Source organism: Pipra filicauda, unplaced genomic scaffold (genome assembly GCF_003945595.2).
Source record: "Pipra filicauda isolate LSUMZ 115617 unplaced genomic scaffold, ASM394559v2 scaffold246_size1145428_pilon, whole genome shotgun sequence".
Taxonomy (NCBI): Eukaryota; Metazoa; Chordata; class Aves; order Passeriformes; family Pipridae; genus Pipra; species Pipra filicauda.
This window is the reverse complement of record NW_024104361.1, coordinates 893,142-912,056: the sequence shown is the minus strand read 5'-3', so window position 1 is coordinate 912,056 and position 18,915 is coordinate 893,142. Positions and strand designations below refer to the sequence as shown.

Below are 18,915 nucleotides of genomic sequence, written 5' to 3'. Positions count from 1 at the left end.
ATCAGAGACCACCAGAAGACGCCTTAGTGACCAAATAAGGACTTCCGAAGAACTTCTAAGAACTAATAACAAACGTATGAACTTTATAAGAAGCAGTGAGTATGTAAGGCATTTACTGACCATGTAAAATTGTAAGTAAATATTAGCTGCGCTGACCCGAGAACGGGGCACACACGACTAGAGGAGCTATCCTCCTGTGTGTCCAGCGCTGATAATAAAAGAATGCCTGCCCGCTAATGCCCACAAATCGAGCATTAGGGGTTTTTTATTTGCCGATTTACGGTAACACACGTTTCCTGCTGCTCTCGCACAGCATCGCGTGTCACAGCTTTTCCTTGGATGCAGTTCTGAAGCTCCACACGGTTACTTTCTCCTTCCTCACTCCTCCGTGTGCCTGCCTGTGCCGTGCCGCTCGCAGACCCCTGCCGGTTACCCGCAAACCCCCGCTGTTCCTGATGCCGTGGGAGATGTTGGTGCTAAAAAAAAATCTCCGGAGCAGTTAATTAGGGGTGAGATAAGGAAAGGGTTTGCAGAGGCAAAAAGATGTTACGATGCGCGCGCCCGCTGTGCCTGAGATGTTACATTTTATAACAATATCTGTCCGATCCCAAATGTGTCCACCCTGTGGCCTTTACTCTGGACCGCCCCGGGGCCACCCCCTGAGAACTGAGTCTGGGGTGTATTTCGGGACCACCTTTTCATCAGTCTCATCATCTTCAGAGCACAGGGGTACATAGTCACCTAATTTTTGACCGTGTTCTGCAGTTTAGGCCAAGATACAAGCATTCTCCAAACAATCCAGGCCTTGCCTTGACAAAAGACTAAACTTTGCCACTAGATTCGGGGGTAGGAGTGATATAGGGTACATAGAATGGAGTAAGAGTGTTAAGGAATGTGTAAACTATTTGTACTACAGGGAAAGGGATGTGAGGGTTGCTGCTTTTAAAGTCTACTTCCACTACTTATAAAACTTATAAGGCTTACAAATGTTAGAAAAATAAATAACCATTAGGGGCTTAAGGCGTCATTCCCCGCTCGCCCCGCAGCCCCGCGGGCGGGACGGGCCCGGCCCCGCCGCTCGCACCGCCGGCCGGCAGGGGGCGCGCACCGCTCTCCCCGCGGACTGCGCTTCCCGGCGCCCCCCGCGCCCGCCGGGGCTGCGCAGGCGCAGGCGGACACAAAGGGCTCGGCGAGAACGCGCCCGCCCCGCCCCGCCTCCCCCGGCCGCGCGCTCCCGCCGCGCGCTCCCGCCGCGCGCTCCCATGGCGCTGAAGCGGATACAGAAAGTGAGTGGGGCCGAGCCGCGGGAGGCTGCGGGAGGTCGCGGCTCCCCGCCCCGGGGGAGCCGTCCGAACCGTGCCGTTGTTGCCGGGGGTGGCGGCGGCCGGGCAGGGCCGGGCTCGGCTCGGCTCAGCTGTCCCGCACTGTCTCCGCCGGGACCCGTCCTTCCCTCTCCGTCGCCGGCAGCCGGGGAGGGGGAGCGGGCGTGAGGCCTCTCGGCGGCCTCCTCACGGTTCCGGGACTCTTCGCCCTCCTTAAAGGCCCCGCACCCCGAGTCGGTGCTGTAACCTGCCGTTCAGGGGCGCTCCCGGGGGAGCGGGGGAGCCGGGGCGGTGCTGAGGGGGTGTCTCCAGCAGAGCTGCAGGTGTATCTCTCGCCCGGACTCTGGGCTCCCTTTGTGCACGTCTCGGTCAGCCCTGTGCCCGAGTTGTTTTCCAGGCTAAAGCGGTGCTGTCAGCGCAGTGTTTGGTGTGACGTTGGAATGTATCTCGGCTGTAGTGTTTCGGGCTGATATTTTAAAATGGCCAGGTTCGAGTTGTGGAACCAAGTTCCTAGTTTCCTTTTGTTTTGCAAGGCCGAGCTGGTGGCTGTACAGTACAGACAAACAGAGCACCGCGGGTGGCCAGCACAGGAGTGGAGTTAAGGTTAGTGCTGTGGCCGTGATAAGGAATCTGTGGTGTTTGGTTGCTGTTGACGTGCCGTGTTTAGTCGGCATTGGTGCTATCCTGGTTCTGTGACGTTCCTCCAGTTTCTTGTTCAGGCTTCCCTTTTGCTCCTGAAGCCATTGGTATTGCAGAAGTAGGATTCTACAGTGACCGGTTAACCCCACAGCAAGCAGATTTAGGACACCCTACAGTAGGTACCAAGTTACTTGGATGGATTTCTACCAGAAGCTGGTAGTCATGACTCGAGCTACAAAGCTTACACTTTTACAGGTAGTGCAATTAAGGGAGATTTTTGTTACTTCATATCACTTGCTGAGAACGTTCCATTTGACCATTTTATCAAATATTAATAAATAACTACAGTGATTTTCTCTAGCAGTAACTCTGTCATGCTTCTAGTTATTATGGGAATGGTCTACCATTTGTTGCCATTTTAATTTCCCACCTCTGTTCTGAATACCATCTCCTTCCACTTCTTGTTCGGTTTCATTCTTCTGAGGTAAACAGACAAAAGAAAGTCTGATCACCTGGTATTTTTTGAGCTGGAGTGGTTGTTTCTGGCTTTCCAAATGAGGTTCTGCTAGAATAGGATTGTTCTTCATACTTTTATGATGTTCCCCGTGTAACTTTTCTTTCTGCTTTAGAGACTTCCATATGATTTGGAAACCCACAATTTTCTTTAGTGTGGCATTTAAGAACTTTGCATTTGATAGATGTGAAATTATGGTTAGACTGTTTATGAAAATATCTTTCATCCTGTTAGCCTTATTAGATTCTGTTTCTACTCTTTCAAAATGAAGCAATGCTTTCCAACGTGCTGACTGCAAGGTAGTATGAAATTTCCTGGTTATACAGTAACTTCTGCACAAAACATGAAGAGATACCGGGTAAGGACCTCCCAGAAGAGTAGAGATTAAATTCAGAGCTAGTTACTGCTTACTTCTAGTTTGCTGCAGAATTGACTACTGCTGGTTTTCTTTTTTTTTTTTTTTCATTAACTACCCTCATCACTCTCTGCTGCCTTTCCAGGGGAAGAAAAACGTTCTACTACAGGGATTTGGCCACCAGCCTGTCTCTGGAGTACCAGAAGAGGAGAGAGAGTGGCAAGGAAATAGGATTGTTTCAAATAGAAAGTTAAAATGAAGGGGAGAAGTTCAAAAAGGCAAACTGTTTTGATGTCCCTGTAATAAATAGAGCTTTCCTGAAAATCACAAAACTGGAAGTTTAATGCTAGATGAAATGTATTTATATGATGGTATGTTTATCCTGTCTGACTTCCTGATGTTTCAGACTGGCTATAAAGGCTGACAGCTATGTTGTATCCTAAGGGGTAGGAAGGGATAAGATCTGGAGTAGACGAAATGCTGTAAGAACTTCATAGTTTCACAGAGTGCCTAGAGGAATTCTTTGGAGAACAAAGTGCTGTTAGAAAACAGTGGTGTTGCTTGGGAGCTTGTCAGTCTAGACATACTGTCTGAAGTTAAGCTTGGGTGGATTTAGGGCGGTGCAGAATTGTGCCTTGACACAACTAAGGGATTTTGGTGGCAAGCCTGATTGTTCACAGTAATTTTAATAATTGGTGTGTTCAGTATGATAACTCCTACAGAGGAGGCAAGGCTATAATATGCAGACATGTTAGTAAGCATATTTTTTTTCTCGTACTGGTTGGGATTCTGATTTCTAAGTCGTTTTGCCACTGGGATGTGTTTCATTGCATCCTGCCATCGGTTGATCGTCTTGAGTGACTCCTCAAAGGAGGACAGCACATGGACTTCAAGACTATACATTAGTCATAGAACGACGTATTTCACTTGGGAGCTTCCTTAAAAAGTGGGCAACTGAGCAACCAATGAACAAGCTGATAACTGCACATGGAAGGGTGTTGATCTTAGTCCTGCGGGTGGAAGAACAATGAGGACATGAAGCCTTGCTCTGCAGGCCCAGCCATCAGTGCTGCCTCCATGACAAATTCATCTTGGAGTTCCTCAGAGAAGCTTAGGTTGGGGGATTCTTACTCATCTTAAGCTGAGGAACCTGAATTCATTTACCTTGATAGTGCTTTGCTTTGCCATTGCATTAGAGAGGCACTGTATTTCTACGCTGTGCTGTGTGTGGGGTAGAATAGATGTTCCTTGGGGCAGGAGTTGCTTCTCTGTAGTCTGTGATGCACCACTGAAAGAATAATGCGTGTTTTTGTGGGCATTTTAAATTCCAGGTGTTGCAAATGCTGAAAACAAAACAAATCGTGTCATCTTTAGTTGAGAAGGGGTGTTGTGCAAAGAAGCCTTTATTCTTCCCACCTCTGGAAATTGAGACGCCGTGGCTTTTGTGTGAGGTGGAAAATAATTCAGGCTGTCAGGTTATGCAAGTCGGTGTGTAGGGCTGTTCTGCCCATCTGTCTTATGCAGAGCCATTTTTCTGGGGTTCCAGTGTTAATGGGCAGTTGATGTTGTGCTTGTTAATGCTCAGGCCGGCTTGCAATACTTACAAAACAAATACGTGTGTACTTTTGTTACAGGCATAAAAAAATTGGACTTAAGGAGGTTTTGGAAGAGATTTTGAAACCTGCTAGAAGCGATAGATTCGAAGACTGGTTTAAAAATAGCTGTTGTTTTATCTTATTGGTACATACTGTTTGATTGTTTTTCTGCTACAACTCAGTAAGAACAGAAGCATTCAAACATTTAGTTACGTATATCTGCTTCAATGTGTGTTTCATAGATGTGTAGGCTAACAGGACATACAGACTTTAAAATTTATGTTGCAAATAACTTTTGCTATTGTAAATTGACTCAAAATTTATTGATACTTGTGGTTTAGATTTTTATTTTAAACATGCTGTCTTTAGATGGTAATAAACATACTGAGACAGTTTTTTTGGCTGTAACATAACGTGTTTTAATTTGCTTTCAAAATATCAGCTGTGATATCACAGCAATATTTTTTTTTTGCATTAAAACCATGTATGGAAATAGAATACATACTTTATTACTGACTAACAGTTATATCCATGAATGTTCTGATAAATATGTGCTCTACATTTACCAAATTTATAAAGAGCAGAGAATTCTTAAAGTAGTCTTAAGTATGACCATTGTGGAGCTTTTTGTGGAACAAATGGTTCCAAGCAGTGGTGTATGCATGGAGTTGGTAGGAAATCAGTCTGTGGTCTACAGTGCGTTCTACAGTGCATTTTGTGCAAGAAATGAAGAACACAGCTGACAAAGATAAACCTCTATATTTTAAATAATGATGTGGCAAAAGGTTCTGGTTGTGGTTTTGTGTTGATTAGAGAATGAAAACAACTTTGAGTGATGCTGTGTGCAGTTCATTTTGGGCTTCTGATAATCTGCAGTCTTTCTTCTGATTATTTTAAACTGGAAAAAAAGACACTTTTAGGGTTTTTTTTGTTGTTCTTACTACTCATGCTCATAGTCACTGAGTATCCCTGAGTACTATGCAGAAAAGATTTATCTCCTTGTTACCGAAGTATCCTTTACAATGTAGTTTTAGCAGCTTTTTGTGAGAGAAGCCTGGCTGCTAATCAAGAATGTAAGTGTTAAATTGCCCTTGCAGTCTTCAACTTTATCCTGTTATGAAATACATCCTGTATTATTCTTTGACCATGAATACTAGTCTGCACAGTCAGAAATGGCTCCAGCATTTATAGCGTACCGTGGCCTGTGTTTCACAGCTATTAAACTTGAATCTTAAATTTTTGTCTCATGATGCTACAGGGGTGTTTTGGAGTGTGTGTGGTGCAAGGAAAGGTGATAGTTTGGAAGCTTTGCTGTGTCCATCTCCAGGAGTATTCTAGCCAACAGTATTCTATTCTACCGTGTACTATTTGGTATGTTTGAGAGGATTAGAAGACTTATTCCTTCAAGTTCCCAGCTTAGCTATTTTTCTCTGTATAGTTTATCCTGGCTGTTCTGGGACAGTGTAGCGTGTGTTGGAGCTCTTGACAGATGCTTTTATGCTGTGATACTCACCAGTGTTTAAAATAACTGATACTTCTGATGCACCTCCTGCAGGCAGAACTTAGGGTTTGTGTATTCTGATAAAACATGTTGCACCAGTGTACACTGTAACTTATAGTGGTGACTTTCTCTCCTGAAAGTGAATCTGCACCGCTTTGAGCTATAGATCCCCTTTGTTAGCATGTGTACATCAAAGTCTTGCACCAGCATTTTCTATACTGGTGACTAAAAATATTCATGTAGACCAGGCCTTGAAGCGACAAGACCTGCATCATGCAGCTACATATCCATAATATCCATACATATCCATAATACATACATGATCCCTAAAGTATGGACAAAGCTGCTCTAAGCAATTAACTTAAAATTACAGGGGAATCTCTAGTGTTGGCTGTGTAGTGCCTCACATGCAGTTCTCTTGCCCTTCTTGGTGAGGTTTCAGCACATGAAGCTTTGTAAATCTTCAGCCTTGTCCTTTGACAAAGCAAAGTTTTGGTGTTCTTGTGAAGAGCATTTTTGAGACACTGAATACAAGAATTCCCTGTACAAATAATTCTTCTGTGAGTATGTGAAGTCGTGAAGCAGTTTTTTTACATCTACTTTAGAGAGTCCTCACACTTGTTCTGCAGTGTTCAATTCTGGCAGGTCAGTTTGATTCAGGGGCATTCTGTCTCCTTGCATTATTTCAAAAGGTGTAGGGAAGCTCGAAGCCTAAATCTTACATAATTTTGAATTGATTCTGAAGCTTAAACAGCATTATTAACAATATAAAGCTGAGTAGTTATTTTTTTAATCACAGCTTGATCTGGAATTTCTGAATGTAAGGATTCAAACTGTTCATACAGTCCATTTCAATTTGCAAATTTGATCATATTACCACTTATATTTTTAAACCACATTAGCTTCAGTATGTAATTTCATATGGTTGCAAAATAAGGCTTGAATCTGCACTATGAAGGTTTTGAAGTTTGCTCTGGCTTTGCTTCCTAGCTGCAAAAGGTCTCTGAATATATTTGTGAACATTGCTCTCATTTAGTGAAGTTGGTTGAAGAGAGGCTTTTCTTCATTGTTATTAGGAAATGTTAATAACAGGAGTTGATAGTTCTGGGTCTCATCAAGGTATGATTAAAGATGGGGGTTTTTTATCATGAACAAAATCAGGCCTTTAGCCTGAGCAAATTGAAAGTGTATACCAGAGAAGCCTTCCCCAGTTCTGCCAATTCTGAAGTACACACGTATATCTGAAAGAAAACCAATTTGTGTGGGTTTTGGGGTATGTAAAGATCTCAAGGAGAACATCTAGCAAATGAGAGTGCTGTTACAGGCTTGGGACTCTAAAATTAAAGTGCTTGCCTGGATGTTTGCATCTGTATAGAGAATGTTTGCATATACTTTAGAGGCTTTCTGATGAGTTTAAGCTACATATTTTTCCCCATCACTGCCTTGAATCTAGTAATCAACAATGACCATTATAAAATGCATAGTTTTTAGTCTGAGTTCTCTGTTTTGGCAGACAGTTTCATGTAGCTGTTTGATTTTTTTTTTTTTAATTTATTTATTTTAACCTTTTTTTTTAGTGTGTATGCAAGACTTCATCTTCTCTTGTTAGGTTATATCTTGAGTTGCAAATTAGAGAAGACAGTGGCTGCAGCAGCACTGCTGCTGGTTGTGTTTGTGAGGACTGGTGACTGCTGGAAACTTGACACTGGTTGACTCCCTGTGTGTACTGGCAGTGGCTTGGCTTTGCACAGATGGCTGGTTCTCTGGATCACTCCTTCACAAAATCTGAATCCTCCGACTAGAATGGGAACTGCACATTTTTCTATTGCCTTTATTAGTTAAAGTCTAGCCCAGAGTGTTGTTTCTGGACCAACATACAGTTTCACCAAGAGAATAAAGTGCAGACAAGTAATGCTAGTTGGCAACTTGAGCTATTTCAGTATATGAAAGAAGTGTCTCTCTTGTTTTAAGTCACAAAGATTTTAGAAGTGACTTCAGAGATGTAGTAAGATATGGCCTTTCTTTGAATTCATGGCCAAGAGTGGACTTGTGAAGTCTGGCTGAATTTAGGTGCCAGATGCATGGCAGACTGAGTTAAAATATTTACCAGCTGTCATAAATGTAAAAATATATCACAGAAGTTGAGAAGTGCAGATTTTTAATGCTTCAAATTATTTGTAAGGTCCGATCGCACTAAATACACAAATTCTACACTTGAGTTAAACTTAGTTTCAATTTAAACCTTGATTTTGTTGCCTTGACTAATAGTTGCCTTGACTAATGTTTTTTGAGTAGGAATTGTTACTCCTTAAAGTAAATTCAAGGTATTTGCAGGCCTGCTTATGTCCACTGTTGACTTAAATGCATATGTTTTGAGTAATGAATTGAATTACTTACAAACACTGATTTAGCACCTATCTTTTAACTTATTTCAAAGGAAGTATTTACACGTAGTCATTAAGTTACCCCAGCACAATTCCTATCAGCCTAGAATTGGAAAAAGTTGTTCATCCTTAGTACAGTAAAAGTTCAGACATCAAACGTAGTATATTGAATTAAACAAGGAAAATGGACTAACATTAATGCATGGCTTGTTTTCTCTTTGATAATAGCAATGATAGATGAAAAACTGAGCTGGTTTTGTGTAATCAAATAATAATTTTAAATTATTAGTTCACTAATAATTTAGTCCATTGTGTGGACTCCTGCTAGAAAAATAAATCAGTTGACCCACAAAAGCTTCTGTGAGTGCTTAAGTTTCAAATTCCTTTTGGAGTGATTTAGTAGTCATTTAAAAAAAAAAAGGCATTCAGGGAATTAAATCAAGGTATAATAAAAAAGCTGTAAGAACTAATATTTTCCCTTTAGTTTCTAGTTTAGTTAGGAACCTTTATGTTAGATTCATATATAATCTCCAGGCAGGCTCAGCTAATGTACATAGACTAGGCCAATGCAGAAACTTTTGTAAAATCAAAAGATAAAGGAATAACCAGATTAGCACATGACTCTAAATTAAACAGTGAATTTACAGACAAATTAAGAAATCCTTTTCTTTTTTTTCTGTCTACTTAAGTATATCCTCCTTACTATGAACCTAGTTGCAGCTCTTGAATGCTTTCAGATATTAATTTCTAGCATAGTATTAGCTGCAGACCATCTGGCAAAAAAACTTTGTTTCAGTCCCAGTGTGCATTTCAAGTGTTGGATGTTTTATCAAAATGCCACAAGAGAACCTCACAGGTTTAATAAAACTGGTTTGTGTTCTTACTTTTGAAGGGATGCTGCCAGGTGTGTGTATTTTCACACGGGTGTCTTTCAAATTTTTGTGTTTCTTACAGGAACTAAGTGACCTGCAGCGAGACCCGCCGGCCCACTGTTCTGCTGGACCTGTTGGAGATGACTGTAAGCTTTTCATAGTACATAGTCAGATTTTTACCTTTCTTTCAGTTATGAAAAAGCTTGGGAAAATCTCTAATTTTTTATCTTTTTTTACTTTCAGTGTTTCATTGGCAAGCAACTATTATGGGTCCTGTAAGTATATAATTTGTGCCCCTTAGAATGTAAGACCTTGCTTCTCTTTTTGTTATGGAAGAATTCATTTGGGTTTCTATAAATCTAGCAGTCACATTCAGCAGTGCTGTGCATAAATTGAAGATTTAGGGTGATGTTGTTGGTGGCAGTCTGGTACTAGTTGCTTTCTGTACCTTCAGAAATCCGTGCTGTGGTGGTTGATTCGGTAGGGGGGCCTACAAAGCGAAGAGCTGGCTTTTCAAAGATGATCAGATCAATTCTGGGAGATTCATCCATCTGAAAGGACAAAGAGTAGGTGAAATCCAGTATTAAAGTTGGTAACTCCAAGAGTGGAGTTGCACAGGGTGATTTGGGGGCTTTTAGATGGAGCTTATTTTATTTGATGGCTGTGATGTGGCTCTGGCAAAAGCAGATGACTTTTGCAAATTACAGGCCAGCAGTCGTGGGTGCTTTTGCTGGTTTCTGTGAGAGAAAGGTGCTTTCCTTGGGTTGAGGGAGCTCTGTAAAGACCCTAATTATGACCCTTGTCAAGGAAATGACATAAGAAAGGACAATAAAACCAGAAAGTTTTAAAGGAAAATTGAAAAGAATTTTAGCAAAAAAAGAATAAAGAACAACATGATCGGACGGAAGGTGTGTTTCCTAATATCCTGGTAAGGAATTTGTATTCCTAGTGTTTTCCTTTTGGACTTACTCATTTGGAAAGACATGTCTCTGCTTCAGATGCTGAGCTGTGCGAGGTGAAATTTTGAGATAATACTTAATCCATTAAGATGCAGCACTGCATGCTGTAGAAAAGTTGAATTGTGTCTCCTTTAAGACTGTTTCTTCATTTTCAGCACAGCTGTTCTGAAGCAGTGAAAGATCAGTCACTAATTTGCCAGTGGTGTGCTGGAATCTGTTGTCCAACTTGTCAGTGGCCCAGCAGCAACTGTTTTTCTGCACTATACTAATGCTTTTGCTATTTTTCTTGAACAGTCTTGTTCTTTCACATATAAAATCCTTCTGACCCTTGCCATTTTGCACTGAGATAAAGGGTCAAGAGCAAAGCAGCAAAGAAGAGTTAATAAAGCTTATGTGCTGAATGCCATCAGTAATGTCTCTGTCCTGAATAACTCTGATGACATGAGTGAGGGGAAATACTAGAACATAAATTTTGGCTTAAATTCTATTTTCTTCTCCAGCTTGCAGTTTACCTTTCCTATTCTGTAGTGGAAAGTATTCTTTTCTTTGCTTCAGGTTACTCAGATGTCTCTAGTTAAGGATAAGAATGAGCATCTCTTGCCAACCTTTCTCAGCCCTGTCTGCAGAGATACAGGAAGAGAATATCTCAAGATATTAATCCTTTATTGTGATAACAAAAGGAAATTAGGGATGTGCATCCTCTATGTTTCCTGATGGAAACATAGGACTAAAGCTTACCTTCAGAATTCGTTTCCTCTGTGTGGAAGTAGGGTAACCTCTTCTGTCTATGGATGTCATCAATTTGTTGTATATACCTTGCTCATAAAACATAGTGTGACTTCGCTTTGCCTCCTCTCTGACACTGAATTTGTCTCATCTTCAGCTTATTTTAACTTTGAAAAAATCCATTTAGTATTCAAGCAAGCAGTCCTTTCAAACCTAATTGGAATTACTGTGGCAACCTCTTCTGATGTTACCTAATGCTGACTTAGTATGACTATATATAACCTGCCTTACACTGCAACACTGTCTGCACTTTAAGGTGTAAGAAAACATGTCTTAGTGGACCACTGTGGCTCTACCTCTTACAGTCATATAGTCATCTCTAAAACCATTAATTTCCAAGGTAAAGATTTTTAGAAACAGTCTGCCTTTGTTTCCATAAGAAAACCCCAAACCTCAATCTTCCTGCAGCTTTCCTGAGACTGACTTCCTATGTTGCTGTTTTAAACTTACCATGTAATGAGAGTGGTTTTCTTCTTTCCCTTAATCAGAAATGGCAGAACTGCTCTCTATCATTCAGCATCAAGACTTTTCCACTCATTTCTTTTTTTTTTTTTTTTTGTTAATAAAAATGAGAGTTCTTCAACAGATGACTACAACTGAGTTAATTGTATTAGCTCTGTGCAACCTGGACGTAAACCTGTGCACATGTTTTCTAACAAAATGCATGTTCACAGATTTGTACAGGTCACAAAGATGTTGTGTGTTTTAAAACTCCCCGATGTCATCATGATGAACTGAATTATGTTGGAAAATCCTACTCTTTGCCTCTGCAAAGAGAAACCACTTCTTAAGGTAAGTATATTTGTAGCTTAAGGATGGAGGAGGATCGGAGCAGCTGTGGTCTTGCACAGCGACAGGATTTGGAGGACTTGCTGTGGTTTTTGTGTTCCCCTCAGTGCAGTGAAGCTATTGCTCTGCAGATTTGTAGCTTCCCCAGTGGAACGCTGCTCCCTCCTTTTCTCTGCCCAGCAGGGCAGGGCTCAGGAGCTGTGTTGTGCCTCTGCAGTAGTAGCCACGATTGGCTCTACTTTAGCTCTGCAGGCCAGTGGGAGGGTTCCATTCCCTCGGTGCCTTCCCAGGATACGGCCCACAGTGGGCTGTGTACTGGGGAAAAACCAGATTTGCTCTGGAAGGTTATCTGCATTCAAAAGGGAAACTCTAAAATGGCTGAAATATATTAATGTGTTTTATTTGTTTTGTTTTTTTCCCCAGCCTGATAGTGCATATCAAGGGGGTGTGTTTTTTCTCACAGTACACTTTCCAACAGACTATCCTTTCAAACCACCAAAAGTAAGTCCTTTCTTTGAACTTATCACAGTTTTTTGGTCAAAACTTTGTTTCTGTTGTCTTAGTTCTTTGAGGCTTAATTTTGGAAGTTAAAACCAGAAAGGTGAGCAATCCACATGTTCATTGTGGATGACAGATAAGTCTGTAAAAAAGTTGTCTTGGCAGATCTAGTATGACTGGAAAGGGAGGGATGATGTTAAGGATTCCAAATGTAATAAACATAATTTTATGTTAGTTGGTTTGGTTTTATTTTTTTATTACAGATTGCTTTTACAACAAAAATATATCACCCAAACATAAACAGTAATGGGAGTATTTGTCTTGATATCCTGAGATCACAGTGGTCACCAGCTCTGACTGTATCTAAAGGTAAGCTCACTGATTTGATAATGCATTTATGAAATTGCATACACTGCCATGGCATTTTTTCGTGTATTGCTGCACTGTCTTAAAGTTGGCAGTGGGGACTCGTTTATCCTGCACATTTCAGAAAGGGCAAATTCCATTGGAATTCTTTTTACGATCCCAGATCTTGAACAGCTTTTATTGGGAGTGTCACATTACAGAAAAATATGTGCATGGCAAAGAAATGTTCTAAAACAAGTTGAGTAAGGTAATAAATGTCCAATCAGCCTGAAATGCAACTTCTGTATTATAGCTGACAGTCACACAGAACTGAGGAGAAACTGGTGAGCAGGGCTTCAAAGTCAAATGATTTTGGATGTAAATGGAAAACCCTGATACTGACAAGTGTGGGCTTAGGTGATTGCCTGGGATGACTCTTTGGGTGGCCTGAGCACCTTTGTGTGGGCTAAGGTCTTAATTACACTTTATTTTAAAATGAGATAAATTGTTCTGGTTTGCGTTCCTCCGTAAGATGGATATTTTAAAATGTAGCTCCTTTCAAAGTCATCAGTAAAAGATTTATTAAAATGTTCTTGTCCTGTAGTTAAACTTTCTCTAGTTAAACACTGTAGATTTTTGGAACATCGAATTAATAGTTAAGCAGTTCTTTTGTTGCAGGCATTTTGTGCCACTTCAAAAGCTGCTTAAAATGTGGGTGCTGTTGTTTTTTCTCACCCACCTTCAAAATGCTAAGGCACACTTAAGTCATTGCAGAATTTCCCATGTGACTCAAAAGGTTAAACAGTATCACATCTTGTTCTGTGCTTGGGAGCTCTCCAGACCGTGTCTTTTTTTAGAACAGTGTCATTGCATTGGGTGTACAAGCAAAGAAAAAAAATGTTAGTCTTTATCCAATGGAAATTGGTCTATGCAAGTCCAGTTGCCATCCCTTCTTGGAAAAGCAACTTCTCATGCACACAGCCTCGTGCAGTAATCTGACAAGCTGTATGAAATCTAAGTCTAATACTGTTTCCTGAAGTCATTGCTGAATTACTCTTGTGTCTGGCTGAGTTACTCTCGTGTGTCCTTGGTATCAGCTTTTCACAGAAATTAGTTGGTTTGTAGATACGCGAAAATTTTCTCGTTTCTAATTATTTAGCAAATGAAAGTTGGCGTTCAGGTTTAACACTTTCAGGCATGTGCAACTGAAAACTCTCAGTTTTTAGATCTTCAGCACCTTTCTATCTTGCTGAGCGCTTCTTTTGGTTACAAAGTGGATCAGTCTGCTGGTCTCATGTTCTGATGTGTCGTGCCTTTAACCTGCTTGCATGTTATATGTTTTATTAACTGAAAATTATTATGATATAAACTGAAAATTTCAGTGACTCGTGGAAGTTTCTCCTTTCTAGTCCTCGTTTTACTGAATCAAAGGTTTAAAACATACTGATAGCACCTCTGATTGGTGTGACTGTGTATTCTAACCCGATTTTCTAATATTATTGGCACTTAATAAATATGTCAGTATTGAAGTGGCCAAACTTGCTACTGCTGAAAATAGGTGTGGGCTCTTGGGTAACAAGACAAAGCAGGGGGGGGGGAAAGATATTCTACAGCAGGTTCTTATGGTAGCATTAAGTTCCCTTTCACAACACATTTAGAATGGTTTAACTGTGTACTCTTGTATGCTTTTAGTTCTGAGTGTAAAAATAGAAATTTCCTTAAAAAAATCAAACATCCTTGGTTCAATAGCAGGAAGCGAATATGAATTGTAAGTGAATACCTGCATATAATGCTGATTAAGCATTTTCTCAAAATGGAAGTCATGCTTAAGTAAAGTATTCATATGATTGAGAGAACAACTGTCAGCACAGAAGTGGAGAAGCATGTGCACTTATAGAGTACTGCATGACAATGTAATATTAACAATATTAGTTATCTTAAATAACTGCAGATGAAATGCTTAGTTTGAGCAAATATTTATATGTAACTGTGTGGTCTGTAGCTTGTTTAATGTTCATAAGTTAAAATGTGGGAGAGAGATCATTACAAAAGGTGCAAGTCCACGGGTTGCAAATTCTCTAGGCTTGTATCAGGTGTTGTTTACTTAGGCCATAAAAAAATGATGCTGTATAAACATTTCTGAACAGAACTGCTGTATGACAGCTTAATACTAATATGCATTCTTTTTCCAATCTTCCACCACTTTCCTTCAGTGTGCTGGAATATATTAATGTATTAAAGGAATAAAGCAAACTAACTTGTTTAATCTAGTGTCTCTTTTATTTAGTTTTATTGTCCATATGCTCCTTACTTTGTGATCCTAATCCAGATGATCCTTTAGTACCAGATATTGCACAGATCTACAAGTCAGACAAGGAAAAGTGAGTATAACATATATATATTTGTGAATGTGGTACTTGCAGATGGTTACCTGCTAAGCACCTTTTATCTTAACTTTAGCAATACTTTTTTCATAGATTTCTACAGGATTAGATTTTCAAATCTTGAAAATAGCTATGGCAAGTAGAAAACTTGTAGGTATTGTGTGTGCCTACATAGGTGTTGCTGGGTACCTAATTTTTTGTACTTAGTTACATAAAACCATCACACTTCTGTGTGTCATCTTATATTCACTGCATGAAAAAAACATTTCCCAAACATGAGTTGTTTCTTGCTACTGCAATCCTCTGTTTGTAAAACCTGTACAGAAGAATTTTTGACTTTTTGGTTAGCTGAGTTTTTTTGGTACCTATTTTTTGTATTGTCTTCAGTATTGAGCCACTGAAGACTTCTTGCAGCGTTATGCTTAGTGGCCTGTGACTCATCTCATGTCACAGGTTCAGGAAGATCTGAGTATTGTTTTTACCTTGAGCAGTGGATAAAAAAAGAGTGGTGTAGAAGTTACATGGAAGTCTGTGGTCTAGTATTTCTCTCCCTAGAGTAAGAATTATTAAAATGGCCTCTTTCTGACAGTTCACTGTCTGGCACAGTCAAATCATGTAACTCACTTTTGGACCACTTGAACTCTGCAGCTTGTTCTGCAAAGCAGACAGTGTTAAAATTGAGGATGTTATGCATCAGCTTCTCCCCATTTGTGTCTCAACTTTTGTCTACCTACCTACTTATTAGTGATTTCAGCTATTGTGCCTCCTGTTCGTGAAGGTGTTTTCTCTCCAAAACTCGAAATTTAATGTTGCTAGAGAAAGTGAGACAATGTGTAGTCTTGACTATAGCTGATCACCTATTAAATTACTTTTATCTCATCTTGAATTTAGGAAATTAATTATATGGCTGGTTACCCCATAGCATTTATCTATGAATATTTCAGTGTAAGTAAAGATCCTAAGACTTGTATGGTAGCATATTCTTAAGAAGAAAACCGGTTAGTTCATGAGTTGTTAGACTGATCTTAAGAAACAGATTTGAAATTTTGTCAGCATTTTTCTCTGGATGACCCAGCAGAAAGTGAATCTAGTCTGGAAAGCGGAATGTAGCAAACGGAAAGATCAGAGGGGAAGTTGTGAACTCTCTAAGGTCGTTTATCTTTGGGATTGCTAAGCAGCCTCATACCAGAAGGAAAAGACTTAAAATCTAGTAAAAAAATGCTTTTCAGAAAATTTTCCTTTCAAGTTCTGAAATGATGGTGGCAGGGCAGAAGGGAGAATAAAACTCCAGTTAATTGTACTGAATTTTACGCAACTAAAATGCGTGAACTTTGTCAGACTGTTAATAACATTTGCATTTAGGAATAATTAACAACAATTTCCTGTTAAGGTACAAATAAGGGAACCAGTTGTGAAGTGCAAATTAAGTAGGCACAATGAAATTTTAATGCAAACCTGTGAGATTGGTTTTGAGTCTGAATAGCTGCAATAGGTAACCTTAGAAAATGAACATACAGTGGGTATATTTTTTTTGGCTTTTAGACTATTTTAACTCCTTCGACTCAGTGCTCAGAGGTGAAAAGCTCAATAACACCTATATTAAGTAAATACGTGGCCATTGTCAATGTATCACTAACAGCTCTTCACTGTAATGCCTTCTTTCTGCACATACAGATACAACAGACATGCAAGAGAATGGACTCAGAAATATGCAATGTAAACTTGTGAAGACTTTTTCATATACCACAGAGTACTGTAAATTCTAGGTTTTTTTCAAAATTAGAAGGAAATGGAGCACAATTTATGGTTTTGATGTTAACATGACTCCCCTCGAATTTTTTTTCACCCATGTAAGTGTGTTTCTGGAGCAAGGGAGAATAAACTTCCAAAAATAACCTTATGACTGTGATAAGAATATTTATCCTCTTTGTATGCTTTGCAGAAGACATTTATTATGGTTTTTAAGAGCTGGACACCTGCATCTTCAGACTACAAGATCTGTAATGCAGTTGTAAAGCAACCAAATTATTTTTGCTGGGAAAAGTAGCTGGTTTTATGTGATGAATACTGTATGTTTGTCATTGAAGTATGTTGTTGTTTCATGAGTGTATTCAAATTTCTTTTTGTTAGTTCACTTAATAATTTGTATTTTTTTACTGTATAGACTAAATATTTTATTTACAATGTCAGTAATTTCATTTTAGACTTACTTGCGTGTGCACAGTATTGACAAGATACAACTGCTAGTAATGAAAATAATTGGAGTATCCCACACATTAGGATATTCTAAAGATTGACTGCAGATTTCTTAAAACCTAAAATGATCTTTGCACTGTAATTCTTTGTATGCTGATTATGGAGAAACACTTTGTTTTGATTCTGTTGCATACTTAATTTTATTGCAATGAGAACTAATTGCACTGCTATGTAGAGAGATAATGTAACCATTTCGTTGCTATTCACAACTGATTTTTGATGTAACACTATCCTTTTGACCTTTTACAAATCCAAATGTAGCCTTTTCCATATAAATAAAATGCATTTTCTACTACTTGTGTGGTTTTTTTTTATTTTATTTTAACTCATGCGTATCTTTAAAGTACTTGTTCTAACATTAGAGAATCACCAATAGTACATGTGCATGTGTCTTATAAAGAGAAGGACAAATAAAACTATGCATCATGTACTACTTAGAACTGGGTTGCAATTAATTTTTATGCTAGCTTTAGCCTAATGGATTTAGGATGCTCTGCCCATGGCTGAATATAGGATTTCAAGTAGTTTAAGGCCATTTTACACCTATATTCGTCTATGGAGGAGGTAACCACAAGTGTCTCAACATCAACCACTTAGTTAAGGTGATGTATTTGCAATATCAGAACATTACAGTAAACTCCTCACACTTGAAGGTAACTTTTCCATTAACTGGCACTTCAGTTGCTTCAGAGTATGCATGTGGAAAACCAGTAGTGCTGGAGAGGGGTAATCTGTTCTTAAAAGGTAGATTAGAAGCAGAAAAACTCTTGATTTCCTACTGTGCATTCTTCTTGGTCATCCGAAAATAAAAATGGGGGACTAAATGTTTTTCTCTGTACCTTGCACATGAAAGAAAACTGACTTCCAGTTGGGAAATTTGTCAACATAAAAATATATTTTTAAGATGAGAAATATATTTGATTTGGGGTTTTTTTATTATTCTAATATATGCTAAATTGGAATTTAGGGTATGAGTGGTAAGTGTGCACAGTAGGAGCGTTTTTTCCCTACCAGTGGAATATTAATCTTTGTGTTTGCCAATTTACTGACCTAAAGGGTCACATATGGGAAAATGTAATTTCTGTGCTACAGTTTTATCTATGATGTAATGATATTTGAAACAACAGATTGATCGAGAGTGGCTCTATTAATCTTAAAATATCCCTGTTCAGTCTGCAAACTGAATAAATGGGTTTTTTTGTTATAAAGTGCTTCATTATATGTGAACCAGGACAATGTAGCTAGGAAGGCAAAGCCATCATTTACACTTCTTACTCAAATGGTGGTAAAAAACTTCGACCATCCCAGTGTGTTCCCAGAGCTTTTATTTTTTTTCTAGATCAGTAGTAATCTGTTTGTATTAGAAGTTATTTAAATGTTTGCAATACCTGTACTGAACTGTATGAAAATTGGAAGTTTGACTTGTATTTTGAGGTCCTCACTTTGTTTTGGTTTATCAGTTTGTGTTAGGGGTGGTTTGAGAACATTTTTACTTTAACTGGTAATATTTCTGATGTGTTCTGAGAATGACTTTGCATCACAGTATGAAACCAGCAGAAGGATGTGAAACCCAACACCCGGTGTGGTAAGGCATGTTAAGCATATGTAGATATTAAAAAAGGAATGTCTTAGCTTTACACCTCTAAAACAGCATCATCACAAGTCTTTGATTCTTATGATCCTTGTAGCAGTGCAGCCTTTCTGCTTTTGAAATTA

At 39.2% G+C, this 18,915-nt stretch overlaps 1 protein-coding gene across 4 annotated transcripts; it reads left to right on the top strand.

Annotated features, from left to right (window-relative positions):
- Positions 1–1,188: 1,188 nt before the first annotated feature.
- UBE2D1 (ubiquitin conjugating enzyme E2 D1) lies at positions 1,189–17,494 on the top strand. Of its 4 annotated transcripts, XM_027720939.2 has the most exons (8): positions 1,228–1,286; positions 9,265–9,328; positions 9,426–9,457; positions 11,602–11,719; positions 12,140–12,217; positions 12,478–12,583; positions 14,847–14,940; positions 16,618–17,494. In XM_027720939.2, exons 4-8 carry the CDS (start codon positions 11,669–11,671, stop codon positions 16,661–16,663), a joined length of 375 nt encoding a protein of 124 aa, XP_027576740.1. In that variant the 5' UTR covers positions 1,228–1,286; positions 9,265–9,328; positions 9,426–9,457; positions 11,602–11,668; the 3' UTR covers positions 16,664–17,494. The 4 variants fall into 4 exon arrangements, with proteins under 4 accessions (XP_027576736.1, XP_027576740.1, XP_039237842.1 ...); XM_027720935.2 differs by lacking the exon at positions 11,602–11,719 and having other exon boundaries at positions 1,189–1,286; XM_039381908.1 differs by having other exon boundaries at positions 1,243–1,286; positions 9,265–9,457.
- Positions 17,495–18,915: the final 1,421 nt, after the last annotated feature.

What these genes read in the sequence shown, in the direction of transcription:
- UBE2D1 (XM_027720933.2), top strand. Translation starts at nt 2,184, where the DNA reads ATGACTCGAGCTACAAAGCTTACACTTTTACAG. An exon ending in CAAAGCTTACACTTTTACAG is followed by an intron (nt 2,217 to 9,264) that starts GTAGTGCAATTA and finishes TGTTTCTTACAG; the next exon opens with GAACTAAGTGACCTGCAGCG. An exon ending in TACAAGTCAGACAAGGAAAA is followed by an intron (nt 14,941 to 16,617) that starts GTGAGTATAACA and finishes CTGCACATACAG; the next exon opens with ATACAACAGACATGCAAGAG.